Raw genomic sequence first — 17591 nt, forward strand, 5'->3', positions numbered from 1 at the left:
CATTAATGAAGGAATGTACAGTGATTCCTGCTCAAATAAAACAATGAATCGCAGCTTCGTGAAAACTTGCACGCAGTGTAAAAGCAGCAAGTGCAGGTAATTGCGATTTGTTTTATTGTTGTCCCATTGCATTTGGAGGTGGGGTCTGGCACTTGATGAATCCCGGATATTACATGATACGGTATGATAGAATAGGAACCTGCATATGGTCCTGACTCGCTGCACTTAATTCCCTTCCCACGAATTTCGAATTTCGACAGTTTGTTTTCTGTACGTCGGAGTAATAATTTTATGTATGTACGCCGGTTTCAGCTCTGGAATCAAGCTGGCTGTTAATTTTAATTCCAGACCTGTTGTTGTAGGACTTTCAATTAGGCTAAATTTCGTAGCAAATCGATCTTATTTTCACCTAATATTTAAAACGGAAGTTGGGCCAATTTTTTAAGATATACGGTTTTATTGCTTAGTTTTTAGTGTGATTTTTTTTGGAAGTTTTCTGGGTTTAATTTCTCTCAAATCAAGTATGAATTTATTGAAATCATAAGTGTATAAATGTAATAGGTAATTTCTGCACCATGGAAATGCCCTAACATTTTCAGAATAACCTATATATACAGCCAAAAAATTAATTTAAATAATACAAATCAAAATTTCACCTCAAATTTTTCCACCAACACCACAAACTCCACTAAAATCACAAACTCCTCTTTTCATTACTATAACTTTCAAAATGCGTTAAAATTTGTTCAGGATTTTGTTTTATTTTAAATTGATAAAAGAAAAATCTGTATACATTATTAAATTACTCCCGTTTAAATGTTTACGAGTAAAAATTCGTTGTCTTAAATGCGTTTTAAGTATTCCCAGTTATTGACGTAAATGCGCCGACTGACAGCAACAATAATATATGAATGCAGTGTCGTAGAGATATTAGCTGATGGCTATTCCTGATCATTTTACTCCCCGACCCACGTGATTGCAGCTTCTAATTTCATGGTCATATTTTTAATGGGGAACAACCCTTGCACTTTCTTGGAGGCGATTTATTTAAGGTACATGAATGCTCTACAAAGACTGCGAAAGCGGTCATTAATCTGGTTGCTGGATATATATTATATATATCCATCTTGTTCCTGGTCTGTGATCATCGTGGTCATGCTGGTATAGATGCTTGGGAGTAGGGTAACAATGGAAATGCTCGGTTCATGTTTTGTTGATGTTGTTGTGGTTCTGCTGGTTTCCATGTTCGTGTCCAGTTGCAGGTATGGTCAACTTATATCTGCACAGTCGACGCGGCCAGCTTTCTTTGTTTTTGGGGATTCTCTCGTGGATAGTGGTAACAACAATTATCTTACGACGACCGCGCAAGCAAACAGGAGACCTTATGGTATCGATTATGTCACCCATCGCCCTACCGGACGCTTTTCCAACGGAATGAACATTCCCGATATTATAAGTCAGTATTCATCATCCATCTGCTTCATTTAGCTTAAATAAGTCAATATTCATCATCCATCTGCTTCATTTAGCTTAAATCTGAAAAAAATCATTCAAGCGTAAATCAACTTGACATTTTTGGATACGTTGTCATGGATTTATCTTAAATTTCGATATATAACACTTTCAAATCGTTGCTAAATATATATTTTTTAATTTTGAAAATTTCATATATATATATATATATTTTTAAGTTGTCATGGATTTATCTTAAATTTCGATATATAACACTTTCAAATCGTTGCTAAATATAAATTTTTTAATTTTGAAAATTTCATATATATATATTTTTAAGTTTAGTAGTTAAATTATTATGAGAAGTGGATCTCTTGTCTTACAAATAAGAGAATTTTATATACCAATTTGATGTTTAGCTTGGTCAACTTTAAAATTGGATAATAATAATAATCATTAATTATATATATTAAATGTCTAACTACTACACCTTATGAGATTAAGTTTCTACAAATCTCACAGTGCATTCCTAAAAATAACCATGTAAATCTGTAGAAGTCTACTCCAAAGCCGAAATTCCCATCCAATCATTATTCCTGCTCCAAAAGATAATAAATATTATTTTTATATTGATATATAACATTATTTTAAATATTATTTAGGATTATTGTAATTGGTTGAAGAGATGATTATAATTTTCCATTTAAATTATTATTATACAGATTGAATGAATTTAATGGTTAATGGTTAAAAACATGTGTTTGAGTCATTAATATATATATACTTTTATAAAATATATTTTAAAAATAAATAATAATTTTATATATATAATAAATTAAATTATGATAACTGATATTTATTATAATGATTTTAAACTTTATCGAAATTATTATCTTTCAAATAATATTAAAAATAACATGGTCCACAAGAAAGGAAGAGATGAAAATAGTATAAAAGGTGATGTTATAATCATGACTTGCAGTTTTGTTGTGAACCAACCTTGCACTCTTAATTCTGATCACTCAAAGATTTACTCAGGATGCTGCCGTTGTTGAAATGAAAAGAAGGCTTAGTGACCTCAGAAAACAATATACATGAGAAGTAACGATGATAAAGGTGATGTTATGTACTGCAGGCGAGATGCTAGGGGTGGAATCTGTGATGCCCTATCTCGATCCTTCCCTCCGTGGCAACAACTTACTTCGGGGAGCGAACTTCGCGTCTGCAGGCGTCGGGATTCTGAACGATACAGGGATACAATTTGTATGATCGACTTTAATGGATAATTTTCATTCATTTGATCCCCAACGTGCGAAAGGAACGAGTACTGATGTAGTTGGGTCTAATATTGTTTACAGGTTGATATTATCAGAATGCCACTGCAGCTTGCATATTTCAGAGAATATCAGAACCGAGTTGCAGCGATAATTGGACGTCCTGCAGTGAACAGGCTGGTTGCGAGAAGTCCAGTGAGCATTACTCTGGGAGGAAACGATTACGTGAACAACTATTACCTCCTTCCTTTCTCTTTGAGATCACGCGAGTTCTCCTTGCCCGCTTACACCCAGTTTATCATTTCAGAGTATAAGAAGCAGTTGGCGGTAATTGTTAATTATATATGTGTTTTAATTGGGTTGTGTTTATATACAGTCAATGGTTTTATTTTTTAAATAGTTATAGATATGTAAAAAGAAAACAACCCTTCTGAAAATTTGGAAGGTATGTCTAATTGGAAAGTTTGGAAGCAGACACTGCACGAGTTAGGAGCACGGAGGATTATGGTGACGGGTGTAGGGCCAATGGGATGTTCTCCTGCAGAGCGGGCCATGAGAAGTCGCAATGGCGAGTGCGATCCCACTCTACAGCATGCCTCAACCTTGTTTAACTCGCAGTTAAGGACTACAGTGAATCAGCTCAATACTCAATTTGGCGGCCACATTTATACATTTGCCGATAGCTTCTCAGTCGGCATGGAATTGGTATCCAACCCTCAAGCATACGGTAATATCTAAATTTATTAGCCAGCTAATTATTTTCCATCATCTCCAGATCGTGTATTGAATGGTGTACTACTTTCCAGGATTCGAGAACGCGAGAGACGCTTGCTGTGGGCAAGGCCGTTTCAATGGTATAGGGTTGTGTACTTCGCTATCAAATCTGTGCCACAACAGGAGTGCCTATACGTTTTGGGATTCCTACCATCCATCGGAGAGAGCGTGCAGGGTGATCGCTGGCCGTTTTATAAATGGTCCCTCTTCCGATATAAGTCCTGTGAATCTCAGTACCATGATGGGACTCAATGTCTGAGAGGACAGCTGATAGCGAAAGGTCGGGATGGGTTGAGCAGTTTGAAAATAATCCCTCGTTCTTCCCTTCTGAATAATAGGAGTAACAGTGTCTGATCAATAGGAATAGGAGTAACTGTGTTTTTGTTTAATGTTGTTCTTCTTTTTTCTCCAAAACTACAGTTGGGCTAAGCTTTACGACCGGACGAATGATATGTTTGATCAGTGAAGTCAGATTATACAAGACTCAGTGGAAACTCGGTGCCTTAGTGTGCTTAATAGTTTATATACTTATAATTATAATTAAATTGTGTTTAATGCTTATGCAAGTAGTTTATATATATAACTTTTATTCTGTGATGTTTTAAGTATCATGGCATGTGATGTTTTGAGTATGATGTCACGTGGATTTAGAACAGAAGAGAATGTAATTTCCTGGTATGTGATGCTGTGAACATGATGGTATAAATGGAATATAATGTTTTTATTTAAGCGACAATTTTGTAAAGATCTTTTAATTTTAAATATATTTATATTTAAATTTTCAAATATTATTTTTATAATTTATTAAATTTGTAGTTATTTAAATTTAATAAAAATATTTTGAAATTTATTTTATATTTAATAAATATATATATATATATATTAATTTAATTGGAGATAGGGGTAATTAATTTAATCGGTGATAATTGTAATATAAAATATTATGTAGATTAAGTAATTCAAAGTTCAAATCTCAACCTTATCATTATAGGGAAGAAGATTGTTGTAGATTCTAGAGATTAGTAATAGCAAGGAAAATTGACCTTATTTCAAGAAGTTTTGAATTGATTTAAGAAACTTTCTGTATAGGTTTTCGGAAAGGAGTTCTTTAATTAGAACACTTCACTCATAAGTCATCATTCAATTAAATTAATGTAAAAACTTTACCCATATTAAATTGCCTTTAAATTAATATGGTTATCTATTTAAAAAAATATAATAAATCTAATTTTAAATAAATCTGGCTATCTATTTAAGAAAATATAATAAATCTAACTTTAAATGTTCGTCACACAAATTTCCATACAAATTTGATTGATATAAAAAAAATTAAAAAAATAAAATGTGAAAAATTGAATAAATTTTTTAAATATATAATTTATAGAATATATGTATACTCATGAAATTTAAGTTTCTGTTTTTAATGATATGTTAATTTTCCTATAAAATATAATACATATTTACTTTAATAAAGAAATAAATATTCTAAAAATAATTTTTTATTTTTATTTTTAAATAAATTGTTTAGTTTGATTTATTTTAGAAAAGAAAAGAAAATATTAATATTAATATTTTAATTTTATATAATTTTTAATTATTTTATATATATATATAAATTGTTAATACTTTAAAGATTTAAGTATTGAGGGTCATCGTTTGGATTATACTTTAAAAATTAATATATTATATTATATATCATGTTTTGGATTATACTTTAAAAATTAATATATTATATTATATATCATCTTTTGGATTATACTTTAAAGATTATTAAGCAAATTTTCATAACTTTTAATTATTATTATATATAAAAAACAGTGACTAGAAAAAATTAATGGTAATTTTTTTTATATAAATTTGAAAATAATGTTGTTTTTAGTTATAACTTTTATATATATAACCTTAAAAATAAAGAACCACCGATATTGCCGGGACCACCCAAAATATTCTATGGTTTCACCGATTACCATGGGCTAGGAAAGACCACTTCCCTATCGTTCTTTGTTTGATAGGGATATCGTTCACCCCATCATAAGTCAACCACGGATTCAAAGTGCGTTATAAGGTTTTTTAATTATTCTTTGGGATCCGTTGGTTTGCTAGTAGTGGAGATAGGAAGGAAAGATCCCTTCCCTCGTTTTTTACTCGTTGTAGGGCCTAGCCCAGGCACGAAAAACATCTATTTTGCTCAATATATGTCACTATCCCTATTTCCACTTTTACCTTCACCTTTATATGAGTGAAATTTTCTCACTTTTATTTTCATATATAAATTAATATTTTTTAAAAGACTAAACACAATTTCTAATAATCAAATGCAATTAAATGTTCTATTTAAAATGGAATTAAATGTTCTATTTAAAGGAATTAGTTTTGTCAAAATGTTGTATATTTGTAAGCTTTAATGGTTAAGAACATGTGTATTCTTTTAAGAGATCACAGGTTCAAATCAGAGGAGGTAGAGTATGTATGCTTTGTAAAAAAAGAGGAGGTAGAATATGTATGCCTTGAAAGTGAGTTCCTTATCCCACAAACAAAAAAGTCTCATACACCAATTTGATGTTGACTTGACCGTAACCTTAAAATTAAATAATAATATAATTCTTAATGACACTAATATTAACCAATAATTGTATACACCAATTTAATGTGTGACTTGACTGTAATTCTTAATGACACTAATATTAACCTATCATTATATATTCAGACATATAAATTTAGACAATTCTATATAAATAACACTCCAATCCATATAAAAGAAAATATGGGTTGGCCTGGTCTCCCTTCCAAAAGTTCTATCCTTTTATGTGCTACGAGTCCACAACATCCTAATGGACTCCTTTGCAGCACAAGAGGTCCACATACCATAAGGAACTTTGGCGGTGAACGAAACACCCCGCTCCATCTTATCCCATAAATCTATTCATGATACATTTGGTTGCCTTATCAATCGCCATTAGGGTGCTTGTTAGGTCAACTTGATTCACGTCCGACACGAGGGTAGAAGTAAGTTATTAAATTGCTCTTCATTGAAGGAAATGGGAAGATCGGTATTACACGTGTGGATAAAATGGAAAGGAAAGGTTTTAATGGCTTGATATGAGAATAAATGCCAGTTATTAAATTGCTCTTCATTAAAGGAAATGGGATGATCGGAGTATCACACGTGTGGATAAAATGGAAAGGTAAGGTTTTAATGGTTTGACCTGAGAATAAATTTAGGAGTCGTTTAATGAGGCTGAGGAATTGCTTGGACGGTCAAAAGTGGTCGGAATCCAAGCAAAAAAAATTTCAAAAAATCTTATAGAGGCAGTGTTTGAATCATGTTTTTAATGGTAGAAACGGATTCAGCGCCATCAAAAATGTTTAAGACACATAAAATTTTGAAGTTTAACAACTATAACTTGGATTTACAAAAATCCTTGCAAGATTTTCTCTAAATATAACTAAAATTTCTATAACTTTCTGAGCAACTCCTCGACCAACTCCTCGACCTTGTTAGACTACACAAGAAATTTAGGGTTGGAATACAGATCCCTGCACGATGTTACCGAAATTATTGTCTCACATGGAACTCTCGTTGGCACGTGGAATTGGATAACAGCTTGTTCGTTGGGTTTTGTGTGAGTCTCCTTGGCACGTGGAATTTGGATAACACCTTGTCCGTTGGGTTTTGGTTCATTAACATTGGCATGAAGTCGGGTGTAGCAAGAAGACAAGTTTTCCTTCCACCAAAGTCATGGTTTTTTCTGAGGTGAATGGGTAGTGAGAATCTAGGGAAGTTGTTGGTGAATCCTACGATTTAGACGATCACGTCAACATTCGGTTACTTTAACCTCCACGATAGAAATTATGAAAGTTGTTGGCCAATCCTATAATTTACACGATCACGTCAATATTCACTTTACTTTAACCTCCACCATAGAAAGTATGAGGGGTATATAAAGTTAACGATGATGAAATTAAGGGTCTATGATGTTAAAGGGAAGCACCTCAACATGTCTCGGCTACTTTGTCCACTACTTCTTCGTTGAATTCGGTTTGTGAATCCTCTATTTCTCTACCTACCCTGAATAGAGTAGCTTCTCCTTTGGAGAATGAAATTTCTTAGGGGTGTTCTTGGGATTTTCATATAATGTAATATTGACATTCCTACCAATTTTGTTTGTAATTGGGGGTTCTTTTCTCAAGTTTTCCAATACCTAGAGTAGCTCCTATTTTAGACAATGATGTTTCTTAGGGAGTTATTTAGCACTCTCATATAACTTGGTATTGACATACGAGTTATTGCTTAAAAATTTAATTTATTTAAATCTAAAATAAGTAAATTTCAAATGATTTGTTGCTTGGAATGAAAACATAAATAATAATAATTATAAATGGTTAGTAATAAATTATTTGTAAATATAAATATTTAAATACAAAAAAGTTAATTTAAAAAAATAAAAAGAGCATAATTATTTTGGACGTGTATATTATTATGAATATTCTAAAATAATCCCTAGATGTTAAATCTCTACCACCTATCTAATAATTATTGATAATTAAATTAAAATTTTGGAAGCCCTATTTCAAAATAGACATGCCTATCAAGGTAACTATAATATTTGAGGAAATAGTGAATGTAATTTTTTAGTATCCATTATTGTGTTTAGGATATATGTATATATATATATATATATATATATATAGAGAGAGAGAGAGAGAGAGAGAGAGAGAGAGAGAGGGGTTCCCACAAAGATTGTGTTCATGATTGATCATAGGCATATTAATGCGATGTGATGGGAATGGGTAGTGGAGGATGGTGATGTTATACACTAGTGATAATTGTTGCGCTCCCCGTTAATGATGGTGTTAATCCAATGCTCCCGTGTGTTTCGTGGCATGTGCTTAACACTAGCGATGTGTCTGTTTACTAACACCTGCGGGTTTTGGTGTAACGGTAATCGTGGTTACAACAAGTGGTATCAAGAGCCAAAGGTCTCAAGTTCAAAACACACCTAGCTCGCATTGATGGGGGAGATTGTTGCGCTCCCCGTTAATGGCGGTGTTGATCCAACGCTCCCGTGTATTTCGTGGCATGTGCTTAACACTAGCAATGTGTCTGTTTACTAACACCTGCGGGTTTTAGTGTAACGACAATCGTGATATATATATATATATATATATATATAGAGAGAGAGAGAGAGAGAGAGAGAGAGAGAGAGAGGGGTTCCCACAAAGACTGTGTTCATGATTGATCAAAGGCATATTAATGCGATGTGATGGGAATGGGTAGTGGAGGATGGTGACGTTATACACTAGTGATAATATACACCTCAATTTGGCATTTCATGCCTCCTGATGCATGTGGATAGTATTATCATTGGATATGGTTGTTGATTTTTGCATCACAACAACAACTAACTTAACTTAGGTTCATAATCTCACGGATACTGTACCATTAAATTCATAGCCATGACAAGAGCTCTTGTAAGTAAATAAAAAACATTCTAGAGAATCTTAGTTAGGAATCACCCCTCCTAGGCTATTGGAATTATATGTATATATTTTGTATATTGGATCGAGAGAAAATGTTTCTCTACCATCTAAAACTTCACTATTCTCATGAATTTTTATTTTTTGTGCTAGGGGCACTCCGAAAAGAAGGTAACCTCTGCTTGGCACTATGAACATAATTAAAAAGGGGTTAGAAGGAAATGATTAGAGGTAGCTGCCTTCTTTTGTGTCTCCGAAAACATCGACAAGATGGTCATCTTAGGTATTTGCTTTTAAATTCAAGTCTTCGCTTCACAACTTTGGTCTCAAGTTAGAGTTTGTTTCATAGTATTTTTGTCTAGTTACTTTTCTTAGTTTCTTCTTCCCTATTTGGTAATTTTTTCTTAGTGCTTCAATAATGTGTTCATACTTTTGGGCCTTTTTTTAGGTTTCTCCCCTCTTTGTAAACACCCCCCATATTTTAATTGACACTCAACGTTTATTTTATTATTTCACTGGAATCCTTCTTTTCTCATTCTATCCTTGTATTTTATAGTTGGTGGTTTCTAGAGAGCTTATTTTGATGTTTTCAATGAGGAGGTTTTTCATTCTCTCTCCCCTGCATTGGCCTTTTGTCTCTCATCTATCTTCTTGTACCTCAAGTAGATGTCCGTTTGGTTCCTTTTGATTTAGTACCCTCCTTCTTCTAGTCTCAATGTTCTCAGTCAACTCTCTATCAATCATGGTCCATATGGCATGCTCTCATAGTCAAATAGGGAGAGAAAGTCATCAATTTTTATGTATATCAAGGGCCTAGTTCTTGATAGAGAGGTCAACTATAATGTATGTTAGGGAAATTCCTACTCAAATTCACAAAGAAATTGCAAATTCAAAAAAGGAGGCTAGAATTGAACAATGATTGATCATTGACGCATAAGTGGAAGAAGAGGTTAGTGTATAGCTATCAAACACCAGGAATACTAGGACTAGAAAAACAAGATATATGCATACTATGAACATCTACTAGCAGTTGAAAACAATCATGGGGAAATTCTAAGTACAATGCTTGGAAACCCATCAAGAAATCCTCTTGTGCATTAACAAAAAGAAAAATCATACAAATAAGTTGATTGACAACGTTTGATCTTTGCCAAAAAGTTGGAAGACCTCAAGTTCTCTACCTCTCATGACGAGGGTGATGTTCCTAACACCATCTAGGTTGACCCCCCATCAAAATAGATGTATTTTATTTTCTTTTTGACTATATATAATAGTTGCAGCCTAGCATGAGGATATATATAGATTAGTTGATATCTTGTTACATTATTTTAGACATTTTTATCTCTTTGTTTTTGTTATCTAGTCTAAACTATTTACATGGACTTAAGCTCTAATATTATGTTTCTAGTCTGGATTTCCATTGGTACACCACCAAACATAAGGTATGTTATATATATATATATATATATATATATATATATATAAAAGAAATAAAAACTTATATTTCTCTCATCTCAGAACCATACTTAACCATAAAAATATGGTCAACCAAGGTACCTTCCTTTAGACATTAACCATCAACCAACAATATTCACATTAAAACGAAAGTGGTTAATATTCACTAATTATCGCCATGGTCTATGTTTTAAAACTAATAACATGAACTAGATCATATCACCACCTCTACTTTAATGTTGTTACTTAAGTTGACTTAATAAATAAGAATGTGCATTTCTCCTTAAATAAAAATCATATCATAACGAAAGTGGTTAATATTCACTAATTATCACCATTGTCTATGTTTTAAAACTAATAACATGAACTAGATCATATCTCCACCTCTACTTTAATGTTGTTACTTAAGTTGACTTATTAAATAAGAATGTGCGTTTCTCCTTAAATAAAAATCATAAATTTAAAGTTACGAAAAAATAGAATAAAGATCTCATACATCAATATCTGGCTTAACCTTCATCTTGAAATTAGATTTTTATTTTTAACAAGGGAGGTTGCATGGAAACTAGTCTTGCCTTGAACCGGAAGCGGGGCTTGAGAATTGAACTAGTCATAATCTAACTAAGCAGCTTCTATACTTCGTACAACTCTCCTAGGGAGGTTGCATGGAAACTAGTCTTGCCTTGAACCGGAAGCGGGGCTTGAGCGTTGAACTAGTCATAATCTAACTAAACAGCTTCTATACTTCGTACAACTCTCCTAGCTCATATAGGTAGGTCCTATAGCTTAGACAGGTACGGGCAAGGGTCTCACAGCACAGAACCATAGCGATCAGGAGGAGTGGATCAAATGCAATGAGGAGTCACTGATCCAGTTGTTTACCTTGTTGAATCAGTTGACCCAGCAGTGGTTTAAGCAGGTGAACTAATAGCGACATAGGTAGCGTAGGCATAAGAAGCTAGGGCTAAGGCAATAGAGCGAGTTGTTTTTCCAGTAGCAGAGGTGGTTTAAGTCGATCCAGATGCAGGAGTAGCAGTGAGTGTAGGCAGTTCCTGTCCCTAAGATCCAGAGCTAGTTTACTTCGTTGCAGTGTACGATTTAGCCGTGTGGATGAGCAGCGTGTGAATTGCTCTCCTCTGATGAGTAATAAATGACTCGGTGGTTAGTAGCATGAGAGTGAACCAACAATGTAATGGGTGAATCCTGGTGATTGGGTAAGCAAGTGGAGCCATTCTAACTGCTAAAATTTTGATTGCAGTGGATTTTACACCCATCTGTACTACTGAGTTGGCAAAGATCGCTCACTACGTTGATGAATCTGAAAGGCGTGGGGTAAAACTTCTTGGGCTCTCATGTGATGATCACGAGAACAGACAAAGACTGAAAATGCCATGCCTACGCAGAAGACTACCCTTCTTCTTGAGAGCTTCACGGGGACTACTAAATTTGACAATGACGGACGATCCGCTCGTAGGGGGTTTACTGCACAAGGCTCTTGCAGAGGGTGGGTACCCCAGTGAATACAAGATGCTCAGCTCCGCACAACATAGGGATTAGCCCGCTTTCAGGAAAAACATGAAATAGTGAAAGATCCGGCATGCGAGACACGATGATCATGAGAAATTCCCATTGCCCTCCAAAGTCTTTCATATTATTGGTGCAAATAAAAGGGTGTGTGAAAATTAACCTATTATCTATCTATTTCATATTCATATTCATGTTTTGAGTATTGATGTTTCAATGGCGGTGACATGTTTTGAAGCAGTTGAATTTGAGTTTCCTGTACGCGGGCACAACAGGAAGAAATTTTGATGAAGTGCTACGTGTATTGGATTCTCTTCAATTGGTAGCTAAGCATCCTATTGCCACCCCTGCAAATTGGAAAGTGGGTGAACGTGTGATGATATCAGCCTCTGTAAAAAACGAGGTGGAAAAACAGAAGTTCCCACAGGGATATGAGACGATCAACCTCCCATCTAGCAAAGATTATGTTTGGCTTGTACAACTTTCACTAGTTTAGTGCTCTTTTTTTATTATCTATAGTAAGAAGTTATTTAAAATTTAAAATAAATTAAAAAGAATATAGCCAAAATCATAATTATTAAAGGAAGAAAATGTTTAAGATATATATTATCTCAAATGTGTTTAAAATATATATTATCTATGTTTTTTTTAAATTGAAATTTTTATCTAGATATCCAATTAAAATCCGGAATTCGAACATGCTAACTATATAGATAGCAGTACAAACCCTTTATTCTGTGGGGAAGAGTGGGGGAGATGTGGTTTCCAGCGATTCAATCTGTAGAATGATCCATCGTTTTGAAAATATGTACCTTTTGTTTCATGATCAACTTCGTTTTTGAAAAAATGGAGCATGTTGTATCCGCAAATCCACCTCCAGGTAAAGACCTGAACTCTTCGTGTCTGGAGGAACCCACAAAGTTAAAAAAACATTTTATTTTCGATGATCAAGCAGAAAGTCGATCACTACATGTACATGTATAATTTTAGTAGTTTGTTCTTAACAGCGAGCACCAATGGAAAAGGTTGATTCCAACGAGATCGCAAGAACCTGGATCTGTCTTCGCCGAACTTGTTGCAGCCAGCTATGAGTTCTTAGCGAAGGCGAAGAAACGAGCTTGGTAAATCGTCTCGTGGCCATATATACGTAAAAGGGTTCATCGAGCAGAATACCTGATCCGTGTCAAATTATCATGTTTTTCCAGAGCATAACACCTGTGCACATAATTTATTTGCTGCATGTTTTTCTAGAGCATAACACTTGTGCACATAAATCATTCGCTGCATGCATGGATAGTGTAACATGTCAAATCTGCTTTAACTCTGTGATTTCTATGCCCAGGTATCAACTTCAGCAAGACCAACGAGTTGTCTTGCTCGCATTTCCATTATTGCATTCGTTGTAAGTTGTCTGTCGCATTGCCATTATCGCCCTCGCTGTAAGCAACCCAATCTGCTTATCCACTTATGAACTAAGGAGAGCCGGAACAAAGCTTATTGTGGTGCTCTGAGTTCAATCAACGTCATTATCATCGAATATGGAAGCCGAGGGCCGCAACTCTGCCTTCAGGTTGCTCGCAGGTCTCAGCTTATCATGGAATATGCAGGCCGAGGGCACAACTCTGCCTTCAGGTTGCTCGTAGGTCTCAGCTGAAGAGAATTAACTTATTTATGATTCTCTCGGGTCTGAAATGAAGGGTCCTTCTCCCCTCGCTTCCGCAATATGTATGATGTTGCGGCTATAACTGAATGCAGGCCTGCGGTGTCTCAGCAACTGTACTGTTTTGAAGACATCCAAGAAAAGGTAGCGCTAGTACTCACTCACTCAATTGGAACAATTTCTTAACAATTTCTTTTAAACTTGAATTAGTTTTGTTTTAGGGTTGTCTCTCCTCTTATTCAATTGCTAATTTAGGCCTAACACTGGCATTACCTGAACCTTGGGGCTTTCATATTCGAGTCTACAAATTACCATTTTTCACCATTTGGAAGCTCATAAGGATCTCACCTCAAGAGCACAGGAGGAATCATGGCATAGCGTAGACTGAAAATGTACATAATTCAGAATTCACATTCATTGGCAATGAATATAGTCTACTTACATTCAAATTAGTTATCTTCTAGGCAATGAATATAGTGTACTCAAAAGGTATTCAAATCTTATCCTCTATGTTGTATATTTTCATTGTGATCCTGTATGTTTTCATGCATTGTAATTTCTTGTAACACAAGAAGCTTTGCAAGAAGAAATAGAACCATTTTTTCAAAATTGCAGAAATAGAAGAAATAGAAGCTTTCTTGCTTGAAAGCATAAATGAAATTCAAACCCTAAGCTTCCCTTTGAATTAAGGCTTTGAACAAAACATTTGTGTTGGTTGAAGTTTGTGCGACAGAATAGTCACCAAACAAATAGAATGAACAAAGTGAACAAAATAGTGGTGTGTCTGTGTGTTTCCTGTCAGCATATAGTGCCTGTCAGCGTATAGCTTATTCCAATTAAGTTGAACAGTTTGGACAAAAGAACCATCATACGCCGCTCAGACAAAAGAACCGTCATTCGCTGCTATAGAGAGGAGTGACAAGAACTCGCGCAGACAAATGTCGAACAGGTTCTTGTTCTTGTTCCACTCGCAGAGGCACAAGTTCTTTAATCGTTCAAGAACTCGCAGAGGCGTGGAGGCACAGGTTCTTTCATCATTCCAGAACTCGCACAGGCAGAGGGCAGACAGGTTCTTGCATCATTTTTTCATCTTAACAAATGCTTTTGCTTTCATTTTAGGCCTAATGCAGGCAAGTAAAGTCGTTTTCTCTCATGTAAACTGCAAACTACAATTTTGCTTTCATTTTAGGCCTAAGGAAAGCAAGTAAAGTTGTTTTCTCTCATGCAAACTGCAAACTACATTTTTGAAGAGGCCAAATAAGACTGCGAAAATAAAATGCAGTGTAAAATATATATAAAATGAAGTATTGACTTAAAAACTTTGCCTAAAAACAATTGAACTAATACTAACTCCAAAATTTCGATTATTATTATCCCATACCATTGCGAAATGACAAAAACTAATAATATGTATTTATACGATTTATATTATTCTTTTTAACTATTCTAATAAAAACATTTTAAACTTGAACCACGAAATGTGGTCTACTTTAGCGCACTTAAGTGAGGAATAATTAATCTTCACGCGCAGAACAATCGTAACCAAGCTTCAGAGTTGCATAATTTTTTGGTACGTATAACTACCATGAAATCAGCTCACACAGTGAATCCTCGATATATTTCAAAGTCCTTTCGAATTTACGAAATTGTGGATTCTGCACCGAAGTATAATATGTGAAATTAACACATTTCAAAAATTAGGTTAAGAAAAGAACTTTAAATGCTGGTGGAATCTTTCGCTGTTTGATGTAGTTTTCATTTAAATGAATTTCAGTTACCTGGCATGAAGACTCGTATAACATTAAACATGAATTGTAGAATGATTCCTGTTCAAATAAAATAACGACAGTTTCGTGAAAACTTGCACGCAGTGTAAAAGCAGCCAGTGAAAATAATTGCGATTGCGTTATTGTCGTCCCGTTGCATTTTGAGGCGGGGTCTCGTACTAGATGAATCCCCGATATTACATGATACGTTCTGATACATAGGATGAATCCCCGATATTACATGATATGCTCTAATACATAGGTATCTGCATATGGTCCGTACTCACTGCACTTAATTCACTTCCAACTTTGACAGTTGTTTTATTTATGTCAAAGAAATATTTTTATGTATGTAGGCCGGTTTCATCCCTGGAATTAAGCTGGCCGTTAATTTTAATGACCTCTCTTGTTGTAGGACGTTCAATTAGAGTAGTCTAAATTGTTGGGTATTTTTCAATGGGAGAAAATACCAAAAACCAAATGTTCAAACACACAGAGGCAATGCTCTGTTTTACTTTACTCCAGGATCTTTTTGTGCAGAGGAAGACCAAAAAAAATTTCACTGAGAGACAGAGTATTTCACCATAAAATATTTCTATTCATTAAAAGCTAATACAAACTTCATCCTCTTTTACTGAGAGGGATTTACCAATGTAAAATCCTTTTTATATTCACTACTGTGAAAAACAACTTACTGCTGTAATAAAAATTTACATATGCTTACTGCTGTAAAAGAAATTTACACAGACTTACAAAAACACGCTTCACCATTTTCTTTATGCACTGCTGTGCAAAACCACACATGGTTTTTCTACTCCTCAGTTTTACGATGGCCAACACTAAAACATTACAACCTGTTCATATCTTTTTACACACTGCTGTGTGTTCCACCTTTTACTGCACCCACATATTTTTACGCTGCTGTGAACACAAGTTCTTTACCTCCCGTGTGCCATACATACTTTAAAAGTCAACACTCAAAACAAATATACGACCTCCCTCTTTTAAATATTACATTACATAAAAAATGACCATACCTATCTTTAAATGTACCATTCCTTTTACGTACAAAACTTACGTGCTATATAAAAATATTGAAACGTGCCCATAACATTATTAAAAGCATCTACCTAAAAACTACGAACAACACATAAATTCATTAAATTCTTTCATTCGGCGGTCAAACCATAAGTCTTTTACTCCACGTAATAGCTTTAATTGACGCAGGCCCGTGTGCAGGTTTAATCAATCAACGGCGGAAAAAGGTGGAGCAGATCCAACGGCGGATAGCGATATCGGAAGGCCAACATATGCTGAACATTAACACCCGAGAAAATGACGTTGGGTTACGTCAGGGGTGAACCACGTGTCAGCACTAAAATTTCTCGGGTTCGATCATCGGAAAATCCCTTTTGCCTGAAATCAACCCGAGAGCTTTCCGGCGAGGTTTATTGACCGGTTTCTGGTAGCTGCGTTGAAATTAGATTTCAACACTCCCCTTTAATTTCAACAGCTGGGCATTCGGTCATACCCAGACACTTTCTCAAAAATTCAAAGCTCTTCTGATCCAATGGCTTTGTCAAGATGTCTGCAACCTGTTCTTGAGTTCTGCAATGTTCTAGGACAATTTCTCCATTGTTCACCAGTTCTCTGATGTAGTGAAACCTTGTATCAATGTGTTTCGTTCTTTTATGAAACACTGAATTCTTTGACAAAGCAATAGTTGAGCTATTGTCACGAAAGATCACTGTCGCTTTTGCCTGCTCTTGGCCTAAGCTTCTCAACATTCTTCTCATCCACACTGCTTGACATGCTGCTGCTGCAGCTGCCACATATTCAGCCTCTGCTGTAGACAATGCTACAATGGACTGCTTCTTAGAAGCCCATGAAATGGCTCCTGAACCCATATGAAAAACATAACCGGAAGTGCTCTTCCGATCATCTACACTTCCAGCCCAATCGCTGTCTGTGTATCCAACCAAATCTGAATGTTCTGAGGCATGATATAAAATTCCAAACATTTTGGTGCCTTTGACATACCTCAAAATCCTCTTTGCTGCTTGCCAATGTGCCTCCTTTGGCCTCTCCATGAATCTGGAAATTAAACTAACAGCATACATTAAATCAGGCCTAGTTGCTGTTAAATACATAAGGCTGCCCACAATGCTTTTGTACAGGCTAGGATCAAAATCCTTGCTGCTGTCCTCT

The 17591-nt window shown here is 34.9% G+C and overlaps 2 protein-coding genes across 2 annotated transcripts; both read left to right on the plus strand.

Moving 5' to 3' along the window:
• The first annotated feature begins 1419 nt into the window (after nucleotides 1-1419).
• Nucleotides 1420-3911, plus strand: LOC149153086 (GDSL esterase/lipase At5g33370-like). The gene is made up of 5 exons (XM_089438802.1): nucleotides 1420-1456; nucleotides 2588-2715; nucleotides 2811-3053; nucleotides 3201-3453; nucleotides 3533-3911. The coding sequence occupies exons 1-5, from the start codon at nucleotides 1435-1437 to the stop codon at nucleotides 3757-3759; spliced, it is 873 nt and encodes a 290-aa protein (XP_089294928.1). The 5' UTR covers nucleotides 1420-1434; the 3' UTR covers nucleotides 3760-3911.
• A 4602-nt stretch (nucleotides 3912-8513) lies between these two features.
• Nucleotides 8514-13428, plus strand: LOC149153087 (putative 1-Cys peroxiredoxin). Its single transcript, XM_089443694.1, has 4 exons — nucleotides 8514-8568; nucleotides 11692-11903; nucleotides 12199-12423; nucleotides 13300-13428. Exons 1-4 carry the CDS (start codon nucleotides 8514-8516, stop codon nucleotides 13426-13428), a joined length of 621 nt encoding a protein of 206 aa, XP_089299820.1.
• The last annotated feature ends 4163 nt before the right edge of the window (nucleotides 13429-17591 follow it).

This window comes from Pinus tabuliformis, chromosome 9 (genome assembly GCF_031772625.1).
Source record: "Pinus tabuliformis cultivar Carrire ecotype Pingquan chromosome 9, CPIR1, whole genome shotgun sequence".
Taxonomy (NCBI): Eukaryota; Viridiplantae; Streptophyta; class Pinopsida; order Pinales; family Pinaceae; genus Pinus; species Pinus tabuliformis.

Coding starts and splice junctions, on each gene's coding strand:
- LOC149153086 (XM_089438802.1), top strand. CDS start 1,435: ATGAACATTCCCGATATTATAA. Junction 1,457..2,587: donor GAACATTCCCGATATTATAA/GTCAGTATTCAT, acceptor TATGTACTGCAG/GCGAGATGCTAGGGGTGGAA. Junction 3,054..3,200: donor AGTATAAGAAGCAGTTGGCG/GTAATTGTTAAT, acceptor GTTTGGAAGCAG/ACACTGCACGAGTTAGGAGC.
- LOC149153087 (XM_089443694.1), top strand. CDS start 8,514: ATGGGGGAGATTGTTGCGCTCCCCGTTAATGGCGGTGTTGATCCAACG. Junction 8,569..11,691: donor TGTTGATCCAACGCTCCCGT/GTATTTCGTGGC, acceptor TTTTGATTGCAG/TGGATTTTACACCCATCTGT. Junction 11,904..12,198: donor CAATGACGGACGATCCGCTC/GTAGGGGGTTTA, acceptor GTTTTGAAGCAG/TTGAATTTGAGTTTCCTGTA.